A 21,642-nucleotide genomic window follows, 5' to 3' on the forward strand; every position below is an offset into this window, starting at 1 on the left:
AAATGTTTGAAAGAAGATAGTTAAGTGAATTGTTGAATGGATATAAGGGATGCTTCAAATAAATTACTTCATAGAAACATTTTTATGGTCTGATTTTCAGCTTTGACACCTATCTCATACAATCCATTTGCCCTCAGGGTCAATAGCTTAGTTTATTACTTCCTAATCTGTTTTAGGCATGTTGAGGGCTCAACATTGATCAGGATGCTAGGTAAACTCTCCTGGTTATGAATACCTTCCCAATGTTAGGCGAAGTACTGATGACAAAGGCATATTTCTGCAAAGGCATATCTCTGCAAGTAAAGACAGTTCTCCAAAAGCAGGTGTCACTAATGAATGTTTCTTAACCTTATATTTAACTTTCATCCCTTTATTTCCCAGACATTGGATGGGTAACCCAGCCTGTCTATAATAATCTTAAATATGCCATTTACTTTTAGGAGCTTTCTTAGCAGGCCAATCTGTGCCATCAGAAGCAACAAAACCCTTCTTTGAATGCCTTCAAATGCACTGTACCATCAGCAAATCTAGAAACACTATTGGGTAACATCCACTAGTGACACATGCGTCTGGACCACTATCTTGGCTCTTGAACAACAAGTTCTCTCAAACAACCTGTGCAGTGCAGAAATATGCCTTTGTCATCAGTACTTCCTCTAAAATTGGGAAGGTATCCACAACCAGAAGAGTTTAGCTGGCATCCTTATCAATGTTACACCCTCAACATCCAGCTAAAGCAGAAGACCTGGTCATTTATTTTATTGCTTTGTTTATGGGAGCTTTCTGTGCACAAATTAGCTGCTGCATTTCCTATATTGCAACAGTGAGTGTACTTCATTGGCTGTAAAGTGCTTTGGGATGTCCTGAGGTTGTGTAAGGTGCTATATAAATTCATGTATTTTTTTAAAAAATTCTATATTTATTCATGTGTAACTGTTACATTGTCAGTGAGTCTACCCTCCAACCCCCTCCCCCGCCCCCACAACAGACACACAAATACACACACAAAAACACATAACAATTCAAGTACAGAATTGCTTCCATTAAAATGTAAAGGCTTTATAAAAAAATGTTCTGAATTGGGCACCATTCTTAAAGGCACCTGGGTACTAACAAAGTATTCTATGATGAAATGATCTGAGACTGTTGGGCATTTTATTTTTCGTTTGTTTCCAGGATAAAATGCACTTGCACAGATTACAATTGAAGCGACCGGAATCATGTGCACAGGGTGAATTTTGACCCACAGTTCCCGGCTTCCCCCAAACGATAAAAAGTGCGTCAAACATTTTTTTCTCATGAAAACACTATCACTTTAAAAATTGAAGTTTGCTTTACTCACATTTGCTCAGTTATGCACTTCCTTAGTTCAACATAATTTTGGCAGCTCGGATGATAAAGCAAGAACAAACATCGTAACAAAAAGAAGTTGAAATCTACCTAAATAATCCCAGTGCCTCACTCCACCCCAGTCAAGAGCCAAATGCTCTCTGACCCCAGGCTGCTGAAAACCACCTGCAGATCCAGACACTCAGGGACAAGAGGGATGTCCCCGGCCAGCACACATTGGCCCAGAAATCACTGGAGCTGTGAATATCCTGGCAAGCGCAGTGAATTGGAACCTTTTCCTTATCTTTCAGGTTGTATAATTTTGACACCGTAATTTGCTGGAAACGAGATTTGTTAATATCACGAAAAGGCAAATATGCATCTAAGACCTCCCTTCCTGTACAACGAGTCAGACCGATCCCCCATAGGTCAGCAATATTCACTAAGTGGCACTAAAGGCCATTTGCAGCCCGCTTGTCTTTCCTGCGGCCTGAGAGAGAGGAGGAAATAGTTTAATCCCAGGCGGCGGGTGTCTCGCCCGCCGCCTGCAGAGCCAGTGAGAATCCCGCTGCCTCCTTTGAGGAAGTCCTGCTGCATTGAGTGCCAGTCAGACACTCCAGTGGACCGTGGTTGGCCTTCCCCGGGATCAAGGACGCCTGGGGGGTGACAATCCCATCCTGCGGGAGCTGCCAGCTAATTCAGAGGCAGCCCCTCATTGTTGTCAGGGCTGCGGGGAAGCGGTGGGAACTCTGCCGACAGTGCGCTCGCCAGAGGCCCAGGATCGGCGAGGGTTGGAGGCTGGTGGTGGTTCTCAGTGCCCCCATCCCCTCCCCTTACCAATGCCTGGTGTCTCAATCAAGTACTGAGTGCTTGACAATGAAGAGCGACCCCCAGCCCCCGGAGCCCACGAGCCAACAGGACAGGACCTGCTTTCCGGACTCCCTGCATAACGACCGCCACACCCGCCTCTGGTTCAATACCAGCAGTGGTGGGATGAGGTTAAGTGGGCATTAATAGGTTCTGCCCATCAACATCAAAATAAGTGTAAGATTTGGCATGTATATGTTTTTATTTTAACTAACGTGTTATCTTTTCTAATCATTTTTTGTATTTTACTTAGCAAGATACTTTTTTTTGGAAGAAATAAATCACATTGAATCCAAAAGTATTTTTAAAATTCTACTCCGATCAAATTTTTCCTATACCCCAATAGGCCTTCACTATTTTTTCCAGTGAATACCACTACCATAGGCAATGAAATTTAAAGGTAAAGAGAAGAGGAAGAAAGGAGAAGGAAATAGAGTGAATTAGAGTCAGATTAGGCACAGAAAGAGAAATAGAGGGAAAGAAAGATTGGAGAGAGAGAGAGAAAAGGTAGAAAGGAAATGTAAAAGAAAATGTAAAAACGTTATAACGGCAAATAATCTTCCAGGAACAATATACCACCTGCAGGTGGGAGATCCCAGTTCATTTTCGCTTTAGCTGAATCCTAACCCAATAGTTTTTGATGCTTTGAATTTCCACGCTTGGCCAATCGTAATCTGTGACAATTTTTTAAAACTGTCAGATTGTATATTTAACAGGGACCAAATACCAAAGAGGTGGAGGGAAGGTAGCAAAAGATTTTAAAAGGTTTGTGACTAACCTCAAATTACTAAAACAAGCTCTTTCGGTTTTTTGTTTTGTTTACTTGTGTATTTTTTCTCTCCCTGGCAAACGTAAAGTCATTTGGAGATGTTAATTTTCGCGCACATCCTGCACGCCTAGGCTGCTGCAAGTGGTGGCCAAGACAGTAAAGATTTAATTAGTGCAGCAGGCGTAAAGCAACTCTGCAACTGGGGCTGGGTGCCCAGAAGAGTCATGCATCACCCCACCTCCAGTGACGTTAACGAATGATCTTCATTATTTATTTTCCAAGTGGCCAGGCGAGAGTCGTGATGCAGATATTTATAATTCCAGCAATTTTGTTTGAATCATTTAGCTTCGGGTGGAAGATGGAAAGCAGCGAGGAGCAGGGGCGCGAGGCGTGCCGAGATTCTCCCCTCTTGCATAAAACATTTGCCACTGATAAATTAGGCAGTTACAACGCCAAATTTCCACATCACACACCGCCAGTGCTCTTTTTTAAATAATTAAGGTGTTGCCAGCCGAGAAAGTCAGATTGGGGTGAATAAATCAAATCCTCTTTCGATCTCTCTGAATATATAAATTAAAGATTATTCCTGGGGACATTACATTACGCTCCATGGACGGGGAACCAGAGAGACATTTCAATAAATACAGCTTATATGGAATTAGCTCAATGGATATTGTTATAATAAAGCCTTAACTTGAAACACTTTCTACAGGGAAAGAAACAGCGTGTAGCTAAGACCCTGCCTCTTGAATGTGAGTTAGTTCGTGTCAAATGCTCCGCCTTTGTAAATTTGCCTTTCAAACATTAACACTGTTGAATAAGACGGTGATTTAAAGACATTAGAATCAACTCGATTAGCAGCAGTGTAATTTCTGTTTTATTAGCTTCCAGCCTCCGCTATTCTAATATCTTCCACGCATTCGGATTCACTTCAGCTTCGTAACTTTTAATACTGTTTATTCTGTGATCAATGATTTATTCCGCGCCGCATCGGATGAATTTCTTGTTTAAAAGTCACTTATCACTACATCCAGACACACTTTTAAAGTGTTACAATACACAGCAAATATGCCCTTTTTATGCGATGCCCTCCTTTCCACGATTCATTCTCGGAAAAGGTAGCGGGACATTAATGGTTTACACTACAATAATTGTTTTTAAAAAGTGTATTTTACAATTGATTACACACAACAATGGAGGTGCCTATTCTGTACCAATCTCCCCATGTGTAAGGTGTCGCGCTTTTAAAATGAGCCTTGTTGGAAATGGCAGTAAAAGCTGGTGAACTGTCACAACACTATGGCTAGAGAGTGGGACTGTCCTACTGGGTTTTACTTCACTTAATATTCCTCCAACGTCCAGAGAAACGAAGCACTCGTTTCAATCGGGTTACACCATTGTTGGAAAAAAAAAATAACAGGTCTCCGCTTATTTTACTGCCGATTGATTTATCACAAGAACAGGATATTTCTCTCTCTGAGCGTTACTGGTTCGCACGGGCGCTCAGATGTGAAGAAACTCGTCTTCTGAGCCAGGCAGTGCCTTTCGCACTGGTACTTACTGCCCCTCAGAGTCCGGAATGTGTCTCAGAGTTGGCTGCAAATTCCAAAGCTCCGTCATGTGTGGGGGCGGGGAAGAAGCTTTTCTGACTCCAAGTGAGAGACATCTTAATAAGAACATGCAACCATCTAAACATACATCTCAGTGGGAATTTACAGAGGGAACTTTCTGCTCAATCACCAGGGAACGAGAAATAGAAACTCTTGTTTTCGAACGCGGATTTTCTCTTTTTTAATAAGTGGCAATTCATGTTTAACAACTGGAATAACTTTCGTGATAACATCTATCATAGAGAAAATTGCAATCAGTAACTACAAAGTTAAAAACTAGCACGGGTAATTAAATTAGGTTTAGAGTGAATCAAACCACTATCTAATATACAAATACCACGCGAGATATTCAAGTTTAACGATTTGCCGAGAATATTCTCCGTGTTGGTAAAGTTGATGTTGATTGAGAGTACACACTCCGTTACCAGGAAACGGCTGAAAAAAAAACCTCACGTTTGCACGGAACATGGAGGATTCCGATATTTATCTTTTCCACAACACACACACACACACAGACACGCAATTTATGGTGGCGAAAATTGAAGCGTTTAAAATATATTTCAAAAGACACAATTCCCTCACTCTTGGGGCGATGCCATAAGAGCCTTATATAACTTGGCTAAATAACTTGGAAAGTTTAGACAAACAAATAAGCTAGAGTGCAACTAGAGAAATAAAAGGAAAATACTGCGGATGCTGTGCGGATTCGAAACGTTAACTCTGTTTTTCCTCCACAGAGGCTGCCAGACCTGCTGAGTTTTTTTTTCCCCCCAGCATTTCCTGTTTTTATTTACAACTGCAGAAATCTTATTTGTTCAGCAATGCGTAACCATTTCGGGGGTTCCCAAACTTTCCATTTAAAATAATACATTTAAAAATCCGGACTCTCAATTAAAACGAACAAAGTTTAATCCGCCCTTACATTTCCGTTGCAAAAACTTGGGCGAAAATTCAAATGTCTTCAGAAAAAATAAAACACCACTTGCCCAGTTAGTTTCCGAAGTTAAAAGTTTTTATGAGGAGAGAGTGGAACGATTATGTCCAGGAATTCAAACCTCAATTCAACACACAATTCCTGAAATATTTGGAAAGAACCATTTAGTTACCTTTTTTTTTTCCACAGAAAAGGCAATAATATTCATTGATACACTAAATATTGATGGAGTCGCTAAGATTTAGTCATGAATGCATAAATCTGCCGCTGTATAAAATTAAAAAAAACAAAGTTTAACTGTGTCAGTACTTAGTAAATTTAGTAATAAGCCTTTTTTTTATGAAGACAGTTTTAAAACACTGCGAGGCCATCAGTTCCCACAATTCACTCTCTCCGTCATTAAAAATATAAATCCCACAGAGGTGATCTGTTAACCACTGGCTCGTCCTTTTATTTGAGAGTCCAGGAACATATGGTAGATCCGAGGTCGCTGATTTTTGGGTCGTTCTCCTTTTCTCAGGCACTGATGTGCGGACAAATTGAGGCACTGACTCAAGTTATTTTCATGCAAATTCTAACCTCCAGAAAGCAGCGGAAGAAACAACAACAACACGCACAAAAAAAAATAAGGCAGCAGATGTGAAACATTTGGTTGTGGCTCTTGTTTCACTTGTGAAGAAATAATCAAACTCCGGACCGGGGGGTTGGTGGTGGTGGCGGTGGGGGTGAACAAGGCAAGTTCGAATAAAAGTGATCGCCCTTGGTGGGCTGCCTGATGAAGTTTGTACAAAATCTGGGCTAAATTAATGCAGTTTACTGGGAGATCGAGATGTTAACACGCAACAAGTGACAGAATTAAACAAAACTGGTCAGAAGCTAGCTGAACCGGAAACGATCGGGCTGAAGGAATTCTATTTGGTCCCAACTTCTTAGCTCGCGTTGATACAATCGAAGCTGGGAATTAATAATAATGAAAAGGTAATCTACAATGCCCGTATTTAACTGCTTCAGACTGACTCTCGGCTGGATTATATTCATTTCCACGCGACATAACTTCACTCCAGCCTTCAGCATTGTCCCACAAACTACTGTTGCCCCAACTTCAGTCGCTAGTACAATAATAACAAGGAAGGTTTCGGATTTTGGGGAAGTATACATACAACTGAAGCGATACTCCCTTAATAGCGTCTGCTTCAATTGCCTAGACAGCTGGCAAGATGAAAACACTTTAAATGTACCTCAGAATCGTCGCCTTTACTGGGTGAGGTAATATTTCAAATTATATCTTATATATTTTGTTTCTAAAAATATGGCCTAGTTTGCTCTTAATGCAAAGACACACACACACAACGATATATAATAGATTACCACTCACCACGCAATGTTCAGAGAGCGGGTGGCTCATTTTATTAGGCCTGCTTTGCTGATACATTTTGAGAAATTAATTGGATTATTTTATATAAGAAAGATAATATATGCCCATTCATTTCAGTCAAATAAAGACAGAAAGGTCTCCACATTACAGCGCGCCCGGGCCGCTACCATTGTGCGTTTGATTGAATATCATGTTCCCGGGAATTCCGGTTTAATGAGTGCAGCCCACTGTGTCCAAAATGTGACCCTTCAGGGGCTTTCAGAGAGAGACGAAAAATGGGGGAATTGTAATAACCAGACGGTGAGAGAAATTCACAGAAAAGCCGCAGATCTTGTGTGGACTTTCTAATCTAGAGTAACCCCCGACCCACAGTGTCGGACACCCCCGAGCTGGGCCACATTTGGTCACTTCAACACATCCCAACCAGGAATAGCACCACACACCACACACTGCAAAAACGAATCATTGTTTCACTACAGTCCTCCTATCTGCATTGGGTCTATAATGTGTAATTATAAAGAGGTAACCTATCATTATGCTTTTTTAAACCTTGTGTAATCGTCTTTGGAAATCCAATTCAACATTGGAATAAAATGTTTTTTTCAATATTTGACTTTTCCTCTTTCTCCATGGATACCTCCCTTCAAATGGTAAAGCGAATAATTGGTGGGGGCTGCTCCCCCGCCCCAATAAAACTTGGTTTGCATTTCTGCGTCTGAAACACTGAGAAACCTCCTTCCCTCCTGTGCTTTGCCTACTGTACTCTGTACAATGCGGCGTCCAACGCGCAACTGTTTCAATGATGCAGGTCCTGCGGAGGAAAACAATCGGCCTCGTCCGTTTTAAATCGTATTAAGGAATCTGCTTCTTAAAAAAAAGAATAATTATCTCCCGATCCGACAAGAAGTCGTCCAGTTGCCGGACTACCTGACAGGGTCCCCGCGGGGGGAGGGCAGCCCATCCACGGCAGGAATTGAGAAATTTGTTCTGAGCCTTCAGAACCTCCACCCACACCCCCTAACTAATTCTCAGCTTTCATGTTGGCGGTGCCGACTCTCACATCAGCCCCTTCAGCACTGGGGAGCTGGAACCAGGTGAGATTGAGAGACCGGGCCGGCGGGAAACAACTCCTCTACCACCCTGTGACTCCCAGTGATTGGGACCCTACCTGGTTGAACGCTCCTAACCAGCCACCTAACCACTCCACACACACACACACACACATCGGGCTTCAGCACTAAAGGGCTAACACAAACCGAGTTAACGCGATTTCAGCGGAACTGACCGGTGTGGGTTATATATATATAAATGAAGCCAGGCGTTCCGCTTATCAGAGCTATCGGGGCTCCCACACATCCAGTAAAACGCACAGCGCCTTCTAGTTAAATTCCCAACCGATTTCATCGGCTAGTTTTCCCCTTCCCCTCCCTCCCCAGTGTTAGAGCCGGAGCACTGTCTCACTTTGTACAACCTGTTTCCGCTTGGGAAACCTGCCCGTGGGCACTGCAAAGAGGCAAGTGGCTGACCGGGTGCATGGGACTTGGAGCTTGTCCCAGCAGCGAGAGGGAGAGGGAGAGGGAGAGAGGGAGAGGGAGAGAGAGAGAGGGAGAGAGGGAGAGGGAGAGAGAGAGAGGGAGAGGGAGATAGAAAGAGAGAGGGAGAGAGGGAGAGAGGGAGAGGGGGAGAGAGAGAGAGAGAGAGGGACCACCTCCATCCACTCAACTCGGGGCAATTTCAAGGCGAGGTCCCGCCCCCCCACCTCCTGCCTCTGCGCTGTGATAGGGCGGGAGGTTTAACTTGCCTTCCCATTGGAGGAGAGCCGGAGGTTGTGATTGGTCAGGGTGGTTTGTCACTCAGACGCACACACACACACACACACACACACACAGAGAGAGGGGGAACTTTGCCACATTTGTCTGGATGTAACTGGCTGGATGTGGGGGATGAATCAAAGCGGCGAGTAATGCGCCCTGACAGCCCAGGAGCAACTGAGCGAAAGAAAATGCATCAGAAAGTAAATGAGTGGCGGGCAGCTGAAGACTGGAGCCGTAAAACTAGGAGGATATAAGAGGACCAAACAAAACAAAACAAAAAAAAAAGAGCTGGGGGAGCGAGTGGCATCCAATTTAATTCCCAAATCAGAGTTTAACCAAACACATGAAAGGATTACACACAACACCAATAAAATATTTCTTTTAAGCTGATACATGGCTGCTGCCTAGTATGGCCTCCTCTTGTGCCGGGGACTGTTACACGTTATGGCACATAGCACAGTCTTTTCCGAAGCTCTGCCCACCAAGGTCTACCGGAAAATTGTGGTCATGCTGTGCGCGCTGCTGGTGTCTCTGTACCTGTTGTACTATCTGTCGGATCTCTGCCACCCCATACCCAGCCCCCTCCGCAATTCGGCGGAAGGCAGCCACCTGGCCGCAGACCTGGAGGGTTGGCAGGCGCTCCGCAGGAAGAGGCTCCTGCACAAGCTTCAGGTGCGGGGCTACTGGACGGGCGAGCTCTCCGACAAGTACTTCCGAGACCTGAGGCTGCAGTTCCAGACCTTCAAGCTCCAGCCGCGAGGGGCGACCGGCGGATCCTCGGCGGGGAATCCGCCCAGCCCCCTGAGCTTCAGCGGCGACGGGGTGAGGAAGCTCCCGCAAGCCATCATCATCGGGGTGAAGAAAGGGGGCACCCGGGCCCTGCTCGAATTTGTCCGGGTCCATCCCGACGTCCGGGCCGTGGGGGCAGAGCCGCATTTCTTCGACAGACACTACGACGAGGGGCTGCGTTGGTACAGGTAAAGGATCTTGAGCCTCTGACACCAGAGCAGACACAACTCGTAACACACTGACTAGTTTATCATAAACACTCACTTGTTGATTCGAAGTTCCTGCTAAACATTCGTGAACAATTATCTCCCAGAGTAAAGAATGTGTTTAGAAACTTAAACTACACCATACACACAGACACTGCTGCAATGTACATGGAGAGTCGGCATTTCCTATGCAATAATGTTTGTCGCTGCACAATATTTAATTACACTTGGGCGACACAATTTAGTTGTAATTGTTGCTCGTTACATTTTTTTCACCTTTTCACTGCCTTTGCACCAAAACCTTCGTGCATGAAAATAATTTCCGAATGTACAGGGTTATTCCTCTTCAGTAATGTCACCTCAGCGGCGTATTTAGTGCCAACTTTTAGTGAGTATGTGCTCATTTGTGATTCTTGGACCATTAAGACCTGGGTGTGGGCAAAGAGTCAGATTGCTATGACAGAATTTATTGAAAATATTCCCACTGATCCGTAAAAGCTAAAACTGCCAGTTAAATCACTGGGTAGACACGGGTTTGGGAAGGGAGGGAGGGGCGATAAATAAATACTCCCCCACCCTCACAGCACCCGCCATTCCAAATACTTGTACTGAATCCTCCACTATATTATTTCAGTAGCATTTAACAGACACGCTTCCTTTACCTCAGACTCAGTGGCTGGTTTGCAGAGTTTTAATAGTTAGAAGGGTATGTGTCATCATCCTGCTGAAACTCTTATGATGTTTTCACTGTAAGACTCGGGTTTAACACTGCACTTCAGTTCTACAAGGCCACCGGAGGCTGTATAAGCCTCTCCCTCTCTGGTTATCTTTCACATGATTTTTTAAAAAAAAATAAAAGTTTGCGAATGGCTTGAATGTGTTCATATGTATAACGTGAACGCAGCTAATTTAGAACGTGTGAATCTTCCTCTCATTTTATTTCCGACACGGTAGTTTTCTGTTAATTTACACAGGCTAGTGGGAGGAAGAAGAGGCGAATAGGTTAGTGTTCTGGAATTCCCCTTCCGAGTAACAGCAGTGATTGTTAATAGTGTTTTATACAGCTTCTGTCTCCAGTAGACAACTTCGAGCACCTTTAACTTTCAAAACATCACAAAAGAGAAGCTTAACAGTAAACTCCAGCCATTTGTTTCACTTGTTTTTTAAGTAGAACGACGGGATTTTACAGATTCAACCGTTAGGAGTGGTTAATATTCGATCAGGCGGTGGGGGGGAACTGTTTCTTATCAAAAGAACTGGACACGAGGGAGTTGCTGCTCAATCTGAATCCTTACATCACTTCTGAAGGTTTCCCAGTCGATGATTGCATTTTAAAGTCAATTCAGGTCCTGCCAATATTCAGCTCCCCAACTCCTCCAACACACAGGATTGATGATGTCATCAGCACTAATTATTTGAGCAAAAACCTTGACAAATAGTTAATTGAAAAAAATGAAATGCCTTTATGGAAACTCACCACCTAAATGCCTTCGGTCATAATATGGAAAGTGTATCCATATGACCGTGGTGAAAAATTACTTCATTTTAATAAATCAAGGTGAAGAGTTCAAGATTACTCGTGATTTGCATACATATACCAGCAAACAAATTTAAGTGGTGTCCTGCATGGATATAATTTGCCACATCTGGTTCTTAATCCCTATGAATATCTTTGTGAAATTAACATTTTATTAACCTATTAGTGCCCAAATATATTCTTTATGGATGTGGATAATTTATTATGCATGGTACCTTTTTAGATACTTATTAAAAGTCATTGCTAATTTTGATATTTAAAAGAAATAATATATCTTGATATTTTCCTTATTAACCTGTGTTGAAAATGCCCATTTTTCCCCAGAAAAATATGGATCAAATATTACTGACAGGTTGTGATGTTTGACATAACTGCTTTTTGAGAGGTTTTCCATGATGTGGAGCCATATATCCAGATTAAACCAAGGAGCCACCAATAGAAATATATGTACATGGACACAAATTCTGAGTAAATTTAAGCCTGAACATCTCTGAAAAATTGACTTTGTTCATGCATTTTATAAAGTGAGGCACCATGCTTGAAGCTACTCAAAGTTAAGTCAGGGCTGGTCTTATTCTAAGATTTGAGCCAGCATTTTCAATCGCTTGTGGGGTTGAGAATGGGAGCTGGTGTGCTTGGAAACACAGCATTCTCAGACCAGATGTCAATGCCACATCACCTCTGGGACACTCTGGAATTTTCAAAGTGAGGGTGGGGGGACAGAACATGTCAAGATTGTTGCGGGGGGGGGGGGGGGGGTGATGTCATGAACCTGCTCGCTCCAATGAATGGTGTGTTAAGGGGCTTGAGGAGCTTGTTAACGGGCTGGGAAGGGCCAGAGGGCGATTTTCAACTTGTAAATCACTGAACCCGAACAGTCTGCTGCACATTAGGGCACAGCCGTCGGGGCTCAATGCAGGAGGGATGCAAATCATTTTATCAATAATGAAAAATTTTAACCACTAGTAGTTTTTGTTCTGGATTGGGCCAAAATGGCCTTTCAGTTGTCCATTTGGTCATTTCTCTGTGCAGTGAAGCTGCTGGTCTGCCGATGTCCTGACCTCTTTCTGCAGGACAGTGGCAGGCTCCCTTATGGCTGCCATCTGCCTTTGTTGATTGTATCCTGCCCCCTGGTAGTGCTTGGCGCCTCTTATTGGGTACTGACCTCGTCCCCTACCCATTGAGGGCTTTTGTATTTGAAGATAGCATCATGTGAGTGATGCAGATGCAACACTGAGATTACCTGGGAGTCGGGTTCCCAAACATGAATTAAAAAACAAACCCCTGTACTTTGTAAAGTCTGCATTCAGCTTAATGAAGTGGTTGGACTAAGAGACAGAGCACTAGATAAAAGTCCGAAAGGCTTGAAATACAAATGGTCTTTTTATCTCTTTCATGCACTTTCCTTCCTTTTCTTTCCAGAGCTGAAACTTGGACTTCAGTATAGATTTTGGTAGGAGCTTGCTGAAGAATCTCATAAATTCCCTCTGCCACAAACGTAAAATATATTATCATTCTACCAGTAAGGATTATGTGTCAGGAGAGTGAAAGAAATAGCCCTTCTCCATTTCATTTTCAAACTAATAGGAGTTAATAAAATTGCTAGGTGGGATTTACAGTTGCAAGTGTGGGAACTCTGATTCAAGCCCAAGAGCTTACATTATTCTTGTCAAAAGAATTTTACAGAACAACCAGGAAATTAGCTTACAGAACCTTTCTCTCTCCATGCTTCAAATCAAACCATAGTTACCATTATTTTTCAGTTTTAATTCAATTAACTCATTAGTTTTGAATTACTAATGTTCTTTGGAAGAGTTCTCCAATGTTGAAATTAAATGAATTTGCTGCTGATAGAATAAAATCAGAAGTTAAAAAAAATTACATCATCATTAAATACATTCTCACATCCAGAGCTGTATGTTTTTTTTTTAATGCTGCAGCCCTTTTAGGAGCCAGGTAATACGTTTTACACAGACCTGAGTCAGTCACTGTGAGCTTTGATGTTTGCAACTTGTACATACAAAATGAACACCTCAACCAAAAGGTTTCTGTTCAAGGAGTAGGTTAGTATAGCTCTTAGTGAATTTGATTTAAACAAGAGATTGATGAAAGAAGAAGAAGAAAGAGTGACCCACTTGGGTATGTAACTAGTGAATATGGAATATAAATTAGGTCCCATGCTTGCTACATCATTGCCATTGCTTTCACTTATTTAATAAAATTCTGTGTATCTTTAGCCTTCTAAGACAGTTTTATTTGATGCAATACTCGAATTATGAGCATGAATCTAAGTTGGAGTTGGGTTGTCAAGAATAGACAACTTATTGTAAGAGACACTCACAGGAGGGTTGAGAACCAAAGGACCGATATTTAAAGTGAATGGCAAAATAACTAGAAGGGAAATGAGAAGATTTTAATGTAGCAAATGACTATGTTTTTCATTGCCTGAAAGAACGGTGGAAGCAGATTCAATAATAACTTACACAAGGTAATTGAATATATTCTTGAAAAGGATTAGAACTGTAGTGAAAGTGCAGGGGAGTGGGAATAATTGGACAACTTTTTCAAAGGCTTAATTGAATGGCCTCCTTTTGTGCTGTAAGTTTCTATAATTATCTGAAGAGGCAGTAATTCAATGTTTTTGAAAATATCTTTTCTGTAATATATTAAAGTATTATATCTCCACACACTTCCTGTCTATAAAATGACACTTTCTGGAGTCATACCCTGCGTCAACATTTTCCATTATAAATTCCTAGGAACATTTGCACTGATAACTGATGATATAAATTTGTCATAGAAGTGGTACTATACCCCCTCAGCTTTATGCCCCTTTGTTCCTTGGCCTGTACTGTATGTTCCAACAAATCTACTTTGCTACTTTGTAAATTGTTATAAGCTTTGTGATGTAACTATAATTAATAATAATTAATTATATAATTAAGAACAAATGTGTGACTTTATAATAGGGATTGAAAACCAGCTGCATATTCTGATTCAATTATCCGTTGCCTGTTAGCCCTGACTCACTGAAGACTACGCTTGGTGTTGACTTCCCATGTACAACACGATTGGAAAATCCATTGTTGTCTCCGTTAAAAAAATCGCACAGAGTGCAAACATCCTGACCACAGATTTTCCAGTTATCATGCTTTTCCATCAACATTTACTCCTTGCAAATTGTGGTGATTTAATCTATCACAATCTAGCCACAGCTCAGACATCTAGGTAGCTCTGTGAAATGAGTCTTTAAAGTCTTTCTCCTAACTGTCTTATAGCCAAAACAACCCAGCCAGTAGTATTAAGGGCTAATGTCTTCCTTAATTCTATCTGTAAAGTGATCTCCTGCCATTTTCGATGCAAATATAACACAATGGACAATATAAATTACACTTCAGTTTTATTTTTCCATTTTAAAGTGATAGGTAATTTGCTTCTGCTTGTTGGGTTTTCCCCGCACTTCAACCTGTTCCCCAAACAAGGAGAATGCCTACGAAACCCATGGTCAAATGCTTGCCAATGGTATTCTTAAGTCCGTCACTAAGAGTTGTACAAGAGCATCTTGGATTGATTGATCCACTTATCTTCCCTCCCTTGAACGGGAGCTTCCAGTATCTCCACCCTGTTGGCAAACTGACATAGGGCATTTACAGAGCTAAGTGATACCACAAACAACGGATCAGATCTAAGCTCTGCCGTCCTACCACATCCAGTCGTGAATGGCGGTGGACAATTAAACAAGTAACTGGAGGAGGAGGCTTCACAAATATTCCCTTTCTCAATGGTGCGGGAATCCAGAACATCAGTGCAAAAGAGAAGGCTGAAGCATTTGCACCATCTTCAGTCAGAAGTGCCAAGTGGATGATCCATCTTGGCTTCCTCCAAAGGTTTCCAGCATCATAGATGTCAGTCTTCAGTCAATTCAATTCAGTCCACACGATATCAAGAAATGGCTGAAGGTTCTGGATACTGCAAAGGCTATGGGTCCTGACAACATTCCAGCAATAGTACTGAAGGCTTGTTCTCCAGAACTAGCTGCACCCTTAGCCAAGCTATTCCAGTACAACTACAACACTGGCATCTACCCGGCAATGTGGAAAACTGCCCAAGTATGTCCTGTCCACAAAATGCAGGACAAATCCAACCCAGCCATTACCGCCCCATCAGCCTACTCTTAATCTTCAGCAAAGTGATGGAAGGGGTTGTCAACAGTGCTTTCAAGTGGCAGCAATAACCAGCTCACTGATGCTCAGCTCTTGACACCATTGCAGCCTTAGTCCAAACATGGATAAAAGAGCTGGACTCAAGAAGTGAGATCAAGGCAGTATTTGACTGAATGTGGTATCAAGGACCCCTCGCAAAACTGGAGTCAATGGGAATCAGGGGGAATACTCTCCACTAGATATGGAGTCACACCTAGCACAAAGGAAGATGGTTGTGGAGGTCAGTCATTTCAATTCCAGGCCATCACTTCAGGAGTTCCTCAGGATAGTGTCCATCTTCAGCTGCTTCATTAATTACCTTCCTTCTATCATAAAGACAGGAGTGGGGATGTTCGCTGATGATTGTGCAATGTTCACCACCATTTGCGACTCCTCAGATACTGAAGCAATCCATGCCCATATGCAGCAAGATTTGGACAAGATTCAGGCTTAGGCTTATAAGTGACAAGTAACATTTGTGCACACAAGTGCCGGGCAATGACCACCTCCAACAAGAGAGAATCCAACTATCTCCCCTTGACATTCAATGGCATTACCATGGCTGAATCGCTCACTATTAACATCCTGGATATTGCCATTGACCAGAAACTGAACTGGACCAGCCATATAAATACTGTGGCTACAAGAGCATGTCAGAGGGTGGTAATTCTGCAGAAAGTAACTGACCTCCTGGCTCCCCAAAGCCTGTCCACCATCTACAAGGCACAAGTCAGGAGTGTGATGGAATACTCTCCACTTGCTTGGATGAGTGCAGCTCCAACAACACTCAAGAAGCTCGACACCATCCAGGACAAAGCAGCCTGCTTGATTGGCACCCCATCCACCACCTTCAACATCCGCTGCCTCCACCACCATCTACAAGATGCACTGCAGCAATCCACAAAAGCTCCTTCTCATAGACAGGTCATAAACATGTTGAATAACTCTGAGCTACTTTGCTCAGAAGGCCACATTTTGGTTCATAGGGGTGAAGTCTTCTCTGTGGACCACTTTGTGGAGCTCAGGAGAGAAAGTAATGGAGAGGCTTCTGTGTTGTAAAACTCATAATGCTTCCTGCTTCATGGCACAATGTACTGGAATACTAATGCTGAGTGCCAACAATTTGTACTTTTAACATTTTAATAAATTCAGTGTTCTATTTTTAACGCTGCTTGCATTCTCAAAAGATTTCAGTAACAGGAAAACTCAGGTTTATTTATACTGGCAGTTTCTGTGTAATTTACAATAGTAATTTTAAATTGACAATATGGACAGTATGGGGGCAAAATTGTTCTTGAGCAATAGCGTAAAATGGACAAATGCAAATGGAAAAGAAAATTGGACAGGGTGTAAAATGGGCTATTGATTCACTATCACCCACTTGCTGATACATTCCAAGACCAATTTTATCCCTATGGAGAAAAAGATGTTTTTTTTGACCCATTTTCAGGCAGGTAACTAGCAATTATCAAGAGCTTGAATCTGGAAACAGAGCTCTAGTTGGTGCCTGTCATCCTCTGCAGGCAGCTCACCCATTTTAACTAAATGAACACTGGGCTGTTGGCTTTGCAAACAAGCACAACAAGGTCCAATTTCTAGCCCGGCACCACAGTAGCAAAGGCCACATGTTTTGTGCAAACATGGTGAGAATACCTCTGCAATACAGCATGATCATTTCATAGGGATGGACAACAAATGCTGGCCTTGCCAGTGACACCTGCTTCCCATGAAAAAAATACCCGGATTCTCAGCATTGGGAAGACTAAAGCCATGTCCCCACTACAAACTTTGTTCCCTAACTGCCAACTCTATCCCTTTCCCTGACAGGAGTTCAAAACTAAGTCAGTCTTGGTGTCACATTCAACCCCGAGATGATGTCCTGATCTCATATATATGCCATTACTAAGACCACCTATTTCCATCTCTGTAACATCACCCAACTTCGCCCCTGTCTCAGCTACTAAAATGTTCTACTAAAACCCTCATTCATGCTTTCATTACCTCCAGGCTTGACCATTCCAATTCACTTCTGGCTGGTCTTTCGACTCTCTGTAAACTTGACGTCATCCAAAACTCTTCTGCTTATGTTTTAACTCACCTCATGTTCTGTTCCCCTATCACCCTTGTGGTCTCTGACCTTATTGGCTCCCAGTCAAACAACATCTTGATTTAAAAATTCTCATCCTTGTTTTCAGATCCCTCCATGACCTTGGCCCTCCCCATCTCTTTAATCTCCTTCGGCACCATAACTTTCTGAGGTATCACTGCTCCTCTAACTCTGGCCTCTTGTGCATTCCTGATTTTAATCCCACCATCATTGCTGGTCGTGCCTTCAGTTGCCTAAGCCAAAAACTCTGAAATTCCCTCCCTAAACTTCTCCACCTCTTTACCTCGCTTTCCTCCTTTTAGACATTGATTAAAACCTACCTCTTTGACCAAGATTTTGGTTATCTGACCTAATATTTCCTTATGTGTCTCAGTGTTATATTCTGTTTTATCTTGCTTGTCATTTGAGGCGAAGTTGACCATGTTCATCATTTGGTAGGGGCCGGGATTTTCCAGCCCCATTGCGGGTGGGACCCTCCGCGGGTGAGGCAGTGCCCCAGCCAGAAGTCCATTGACTTGCAGCGGGGCCGGAAGATCACAGCAGCTCTGTTCTGTCCCCAATTATCCCACTGTTTTGCCAGCACAAAATATTATAATAAACCTTGAGAGTATAGTGAAGCTCCTACCAGCTGCACTATGCATACACATACTTAGAGACAGAAAGGCATATAAAGAGCAGTGTGGTTTGTGGTAACCTTGTTTCACTTTGTATGATTCATTTCAGAGAAACAATTATTTCTGCTCTGATTCAGCCAAACCAGATGTGCCTATTTGTAACTTAAATTGAAATCCAAATAAAGAGAAGAAGCTTGTTTGAACAGCCCCTCCAAACTGAGAGCAAGCCTTTTTCAAATTCACTGTGAATTAGGCTCTATGAAAAGAAAGCTATTCACTGTCTAGCCTTGTCCTTTCCATTTCATCAGTATTGTTTCTGCGACATGCATACATTTATATAATATATACATATCAATGAGCATTGAAATAAACAGAAATGCATCGCTACAGGGGTATAATTAATATATCGGCACACACAGGATAATTTTACTTGACAGTTTACAATAAATTAATGGACTGGAATTTGATGTACTAATAAAGGCAGGCTGTCTGCACTCATCCTTATTACAGGGTAAAACTGACGCGAATTTCAGAGCCTGCACCTGCACAGTTAAATGAGGAAATCTGAAAGTTGCTGTCACTAATATCCTGCTTCATCACATTCTGTGCTGCTGCAGTCTTCACCAGTGAAAACTGTGCAGAAATCAATGTGATGATGTGAAATTGGGCTGATCGTCCGCTGTTCGAACTCCAAAGGCAAATAGAAAAGTCATTGTTTGTAGAATCAGGATTAAATGAGTTTTTTTTACAATGTAGTAATTCATATATACTCTCTGATCCTGGAAATGAAATTTTACAAATGTGGAATATCATTCCAGCAGAATGAAATGAATATTTCAGGTTTTTACAAAATCAAAAATTGAGCTACCTTTTTTTAAGCTATTCTGTTTTTCAATCCAATATTTCTCTCTTAATCCTGTGTACGTCCCCAGTCTTTGTTTTGCTGCCTGTATGATTATTTAAATATAATTTATTTTTCCTGCTTTTCACTTTCCACTTTTCTGTCCACGTGCCTCAGTGAGGATTTGCTAATCTGATTTGTTGATCGGCTTTCCTGATCACAGGTGCAACAGATCCCCTTTAGAGGGCGCTGATTTCAAACAGACGCTGGTAGAATGGAAACCTCGACTGACAAGCTCGCTAATAGTCTCTGCACAACTGGAGGCGAGGTGAATGGCAAAAGTCGTTCCTTTGCTGCTCGCAGCAAAATCTGGGCCAATATTTTTTAAAGGAATATTCCATTTTGAATCTGTCCAAAAATTTTTATATTACTTTTTTACATTTAGTGTGCACCTGTTAACGTGATGGCCTGTGAAAGGAACTGTGTTTTGCTTTCAAATATTTTTCAAAAATACTATTAAATGCATCACACCTCTAATTCATTCATGTTCGCAAGGTTAAGTTCCAACCTCTCCCAAAGCAGTTGCACAACAGCTCTATGTAAGCTAGTTTTATTAGATTTTTAACCCAGAAATTAACTTCCATAAAATCAAATGCTCATTTCTCCTCCATATTACTGGAACCTGGAGAATGAATTCCCTTTCAGGAGTCAACATTTGATGTGGCTGACGCTGACTAAAATATACTGGGTTACAGTGTTAAACGTCAACCAGTTTTTAAAATGTTTGAAATGAAAGTTGCCATAGCCCTAGAGGACCATAGGCTGCCCTCTCACTAGAGAGAGATGATGAACTGATGCTGAGCTTAACCTGAGGATCACCACACCTCAGACAAGGGTTGAGGTTGAGAAGGGATGAGCTCAGCTGGTACAGGAATCGAGGCCACAATGTTGGCATCACTCTGCTCCACAAACCAGATGTCCAGCTAACTGATCCCCATTTAGCCCTCTGGTTGCCACTATAGGTGGAAATACCTGCTCTGCTTTTTACTTAATGAAAGCTGTTTTTTTTCACATTTGAATTCTGCAACTCAAGAACCAATATGTGTCTCTGTTTCTATTAGCTGCAGTTATACATATACTTAAAAAGCCTAGTTGACCTTCTTCCCACTCGTTTTTTGGAGCCTTACAAAGTCCCATGGGTTTTGCCAACTTCAGTACCATTCATTGATTGAGGGAGGATGATATGGGACAGACATATATATAAAAAAAAGGTGGGAAGAATATTGCTGAAAGGCCAGTCTGGCATGTCTTTCTTCAAACAAGTATTGCCATATAGAAATCTGTTACATGTGATTTTTTTTTTAAGCTGTGTGCCTTTGGAAGTACAATCCTGAGAACAGGGTCAGGCCACTTTTAACTTCAATATTCAGCCCGGAGGGCTGTAAAGTGCCTAGTCGGAAGATGAGGTGCTGTTCCTCCAGTTTGCGTTGGGCTTCACTGGAACAATGCAGCAAGCCAAGGACAGACATGTGGGCAAGAGAACAGGGTGGAGTGTTAAAATGGCAAGCGACAGGGAGGTTTGGGTCTTTCTTGCGGACAGACCGCAGGTGTTCCGCAAAACGGTCGCCCAGTTTGCGTTTGGTCTCTCCAATGTAGAGGAGACCGCATTGGGAGCAACGAATGCAGTAGACTAAGTTAGGGGAAATGCAAGTGAAATGCTGCTTCACTTGAAAGGAGTGTTTGGGCCCTTGGACGGTGAGGAGAGAGGAAGTGAAGGGGCAGGTGTTGCATCTTCTGCGTGGGCATGGGGAGGTGCCATAAGTGGGGGTTGAGGAGTAGGGGGTGATGGAGGAGTGGACCAGGGTGTCCCGGAGGGAACGATCCCTACGGAATGCTGTCAGGGGGGGTGAAGGGAAGATGTGTTTGGTGGTGGCATCATGCTGGAGTTGGCGGAAATGGCGGAGGATGATCCTTTGAATGCGGAGGCTGGTGGGGTGATAAGTGAGGACAAGGGGGACCCTATCATGTTTCTGGGAAGGAGGAGAAGGCGTGAGGGAGGATGTGCGGGATATGGGCCGGACACGGTTGAGGGCCCTGTCAACGACCGTGGATGGAAAACCTCGGTTAAGGAAGAAGGAGGACATGTCAGAGGAGCTGTTTTTGAAGGTAGCGTCATCAGAACAGATGCGACGGAGGCGAAGGAACTGAGAGAATGGGATGGAGTCTTTACAGGAAGCGGGGTGTGAGGAGCTGTAGTCGAGGTAGCTGTGGGAGTCGGTAGGCTTGTAATGGATATTGGTGGACAGTCTATCATCAGAAATTGAGACACTGGAGGAACAGCACCTCATCTTCCGACTAGGCACTTTACAGCCCTCCGGGCTGAATATTGAATTCAACAACTTCAGATCTTAAACTCCCCCTCCCCCCATCCCCACCCCGTTTCTTTCCCCACCCCCCTGCTTTTTTTTTCAATAATTTATATAGATTCTTCTTTCCCCACCTATTTCCACTATTTTTAAATCTAAAACTAAAACCTTTAGTCTTTCCACCCCACCCCCACTAGAGCTGTACTTTGAATATCCTGTCTTCCATTCTTAATTAGCACTTTTCTCAGACAAATACCACCACCTTCAACACCTCTTTGACCC

The 21,642-nt window shown here is 42.6% G+C and overlaps 1 protein-coding gene across 1 annotated transcript in view; it reads left to right on the plus strand.

The window, feature by feature from the left end:
- The first annotated feature begins 8,785 nt into the window (after window positions 1-8,785).
- The window catches only part of LOC144699615 (heparan sulfate glucosamine 3-O-sulfotransferase 3A1-like), a 149,158-nt gene continuing 136,301 nt past the window's right edge, over window positions 8,786-21,642 (plus strand). Inside the window, exon 1 of the mRNA XM_078570681.1 lies at window positions 8,786-9,675. Coding sequence (XP_078426807.1) covers window positions 9,143-9,675 — 533 coding nt within the window. The 5' untranslated portion in view covers window positions 8,786-9,142. The remainder of the gene's footprint in view (window positions 9,676-21,642) is intronic.

The sequence above is a fragment of the Cetorhinus maximus genome, chromosome 24, assembly GCF_964194155.1.
Source record: "Cetorhinus maximus chromosome 24, sCetMax3.hap1.1, whole genome shotgun sequence".
Taxonomy (NCBI): Eukaryota; Metazoa; Chordata; class Chondrichthyes; order Lamniformes; family Cetorhinidae; genus Cetorhinus; species Cetorhinus maximus.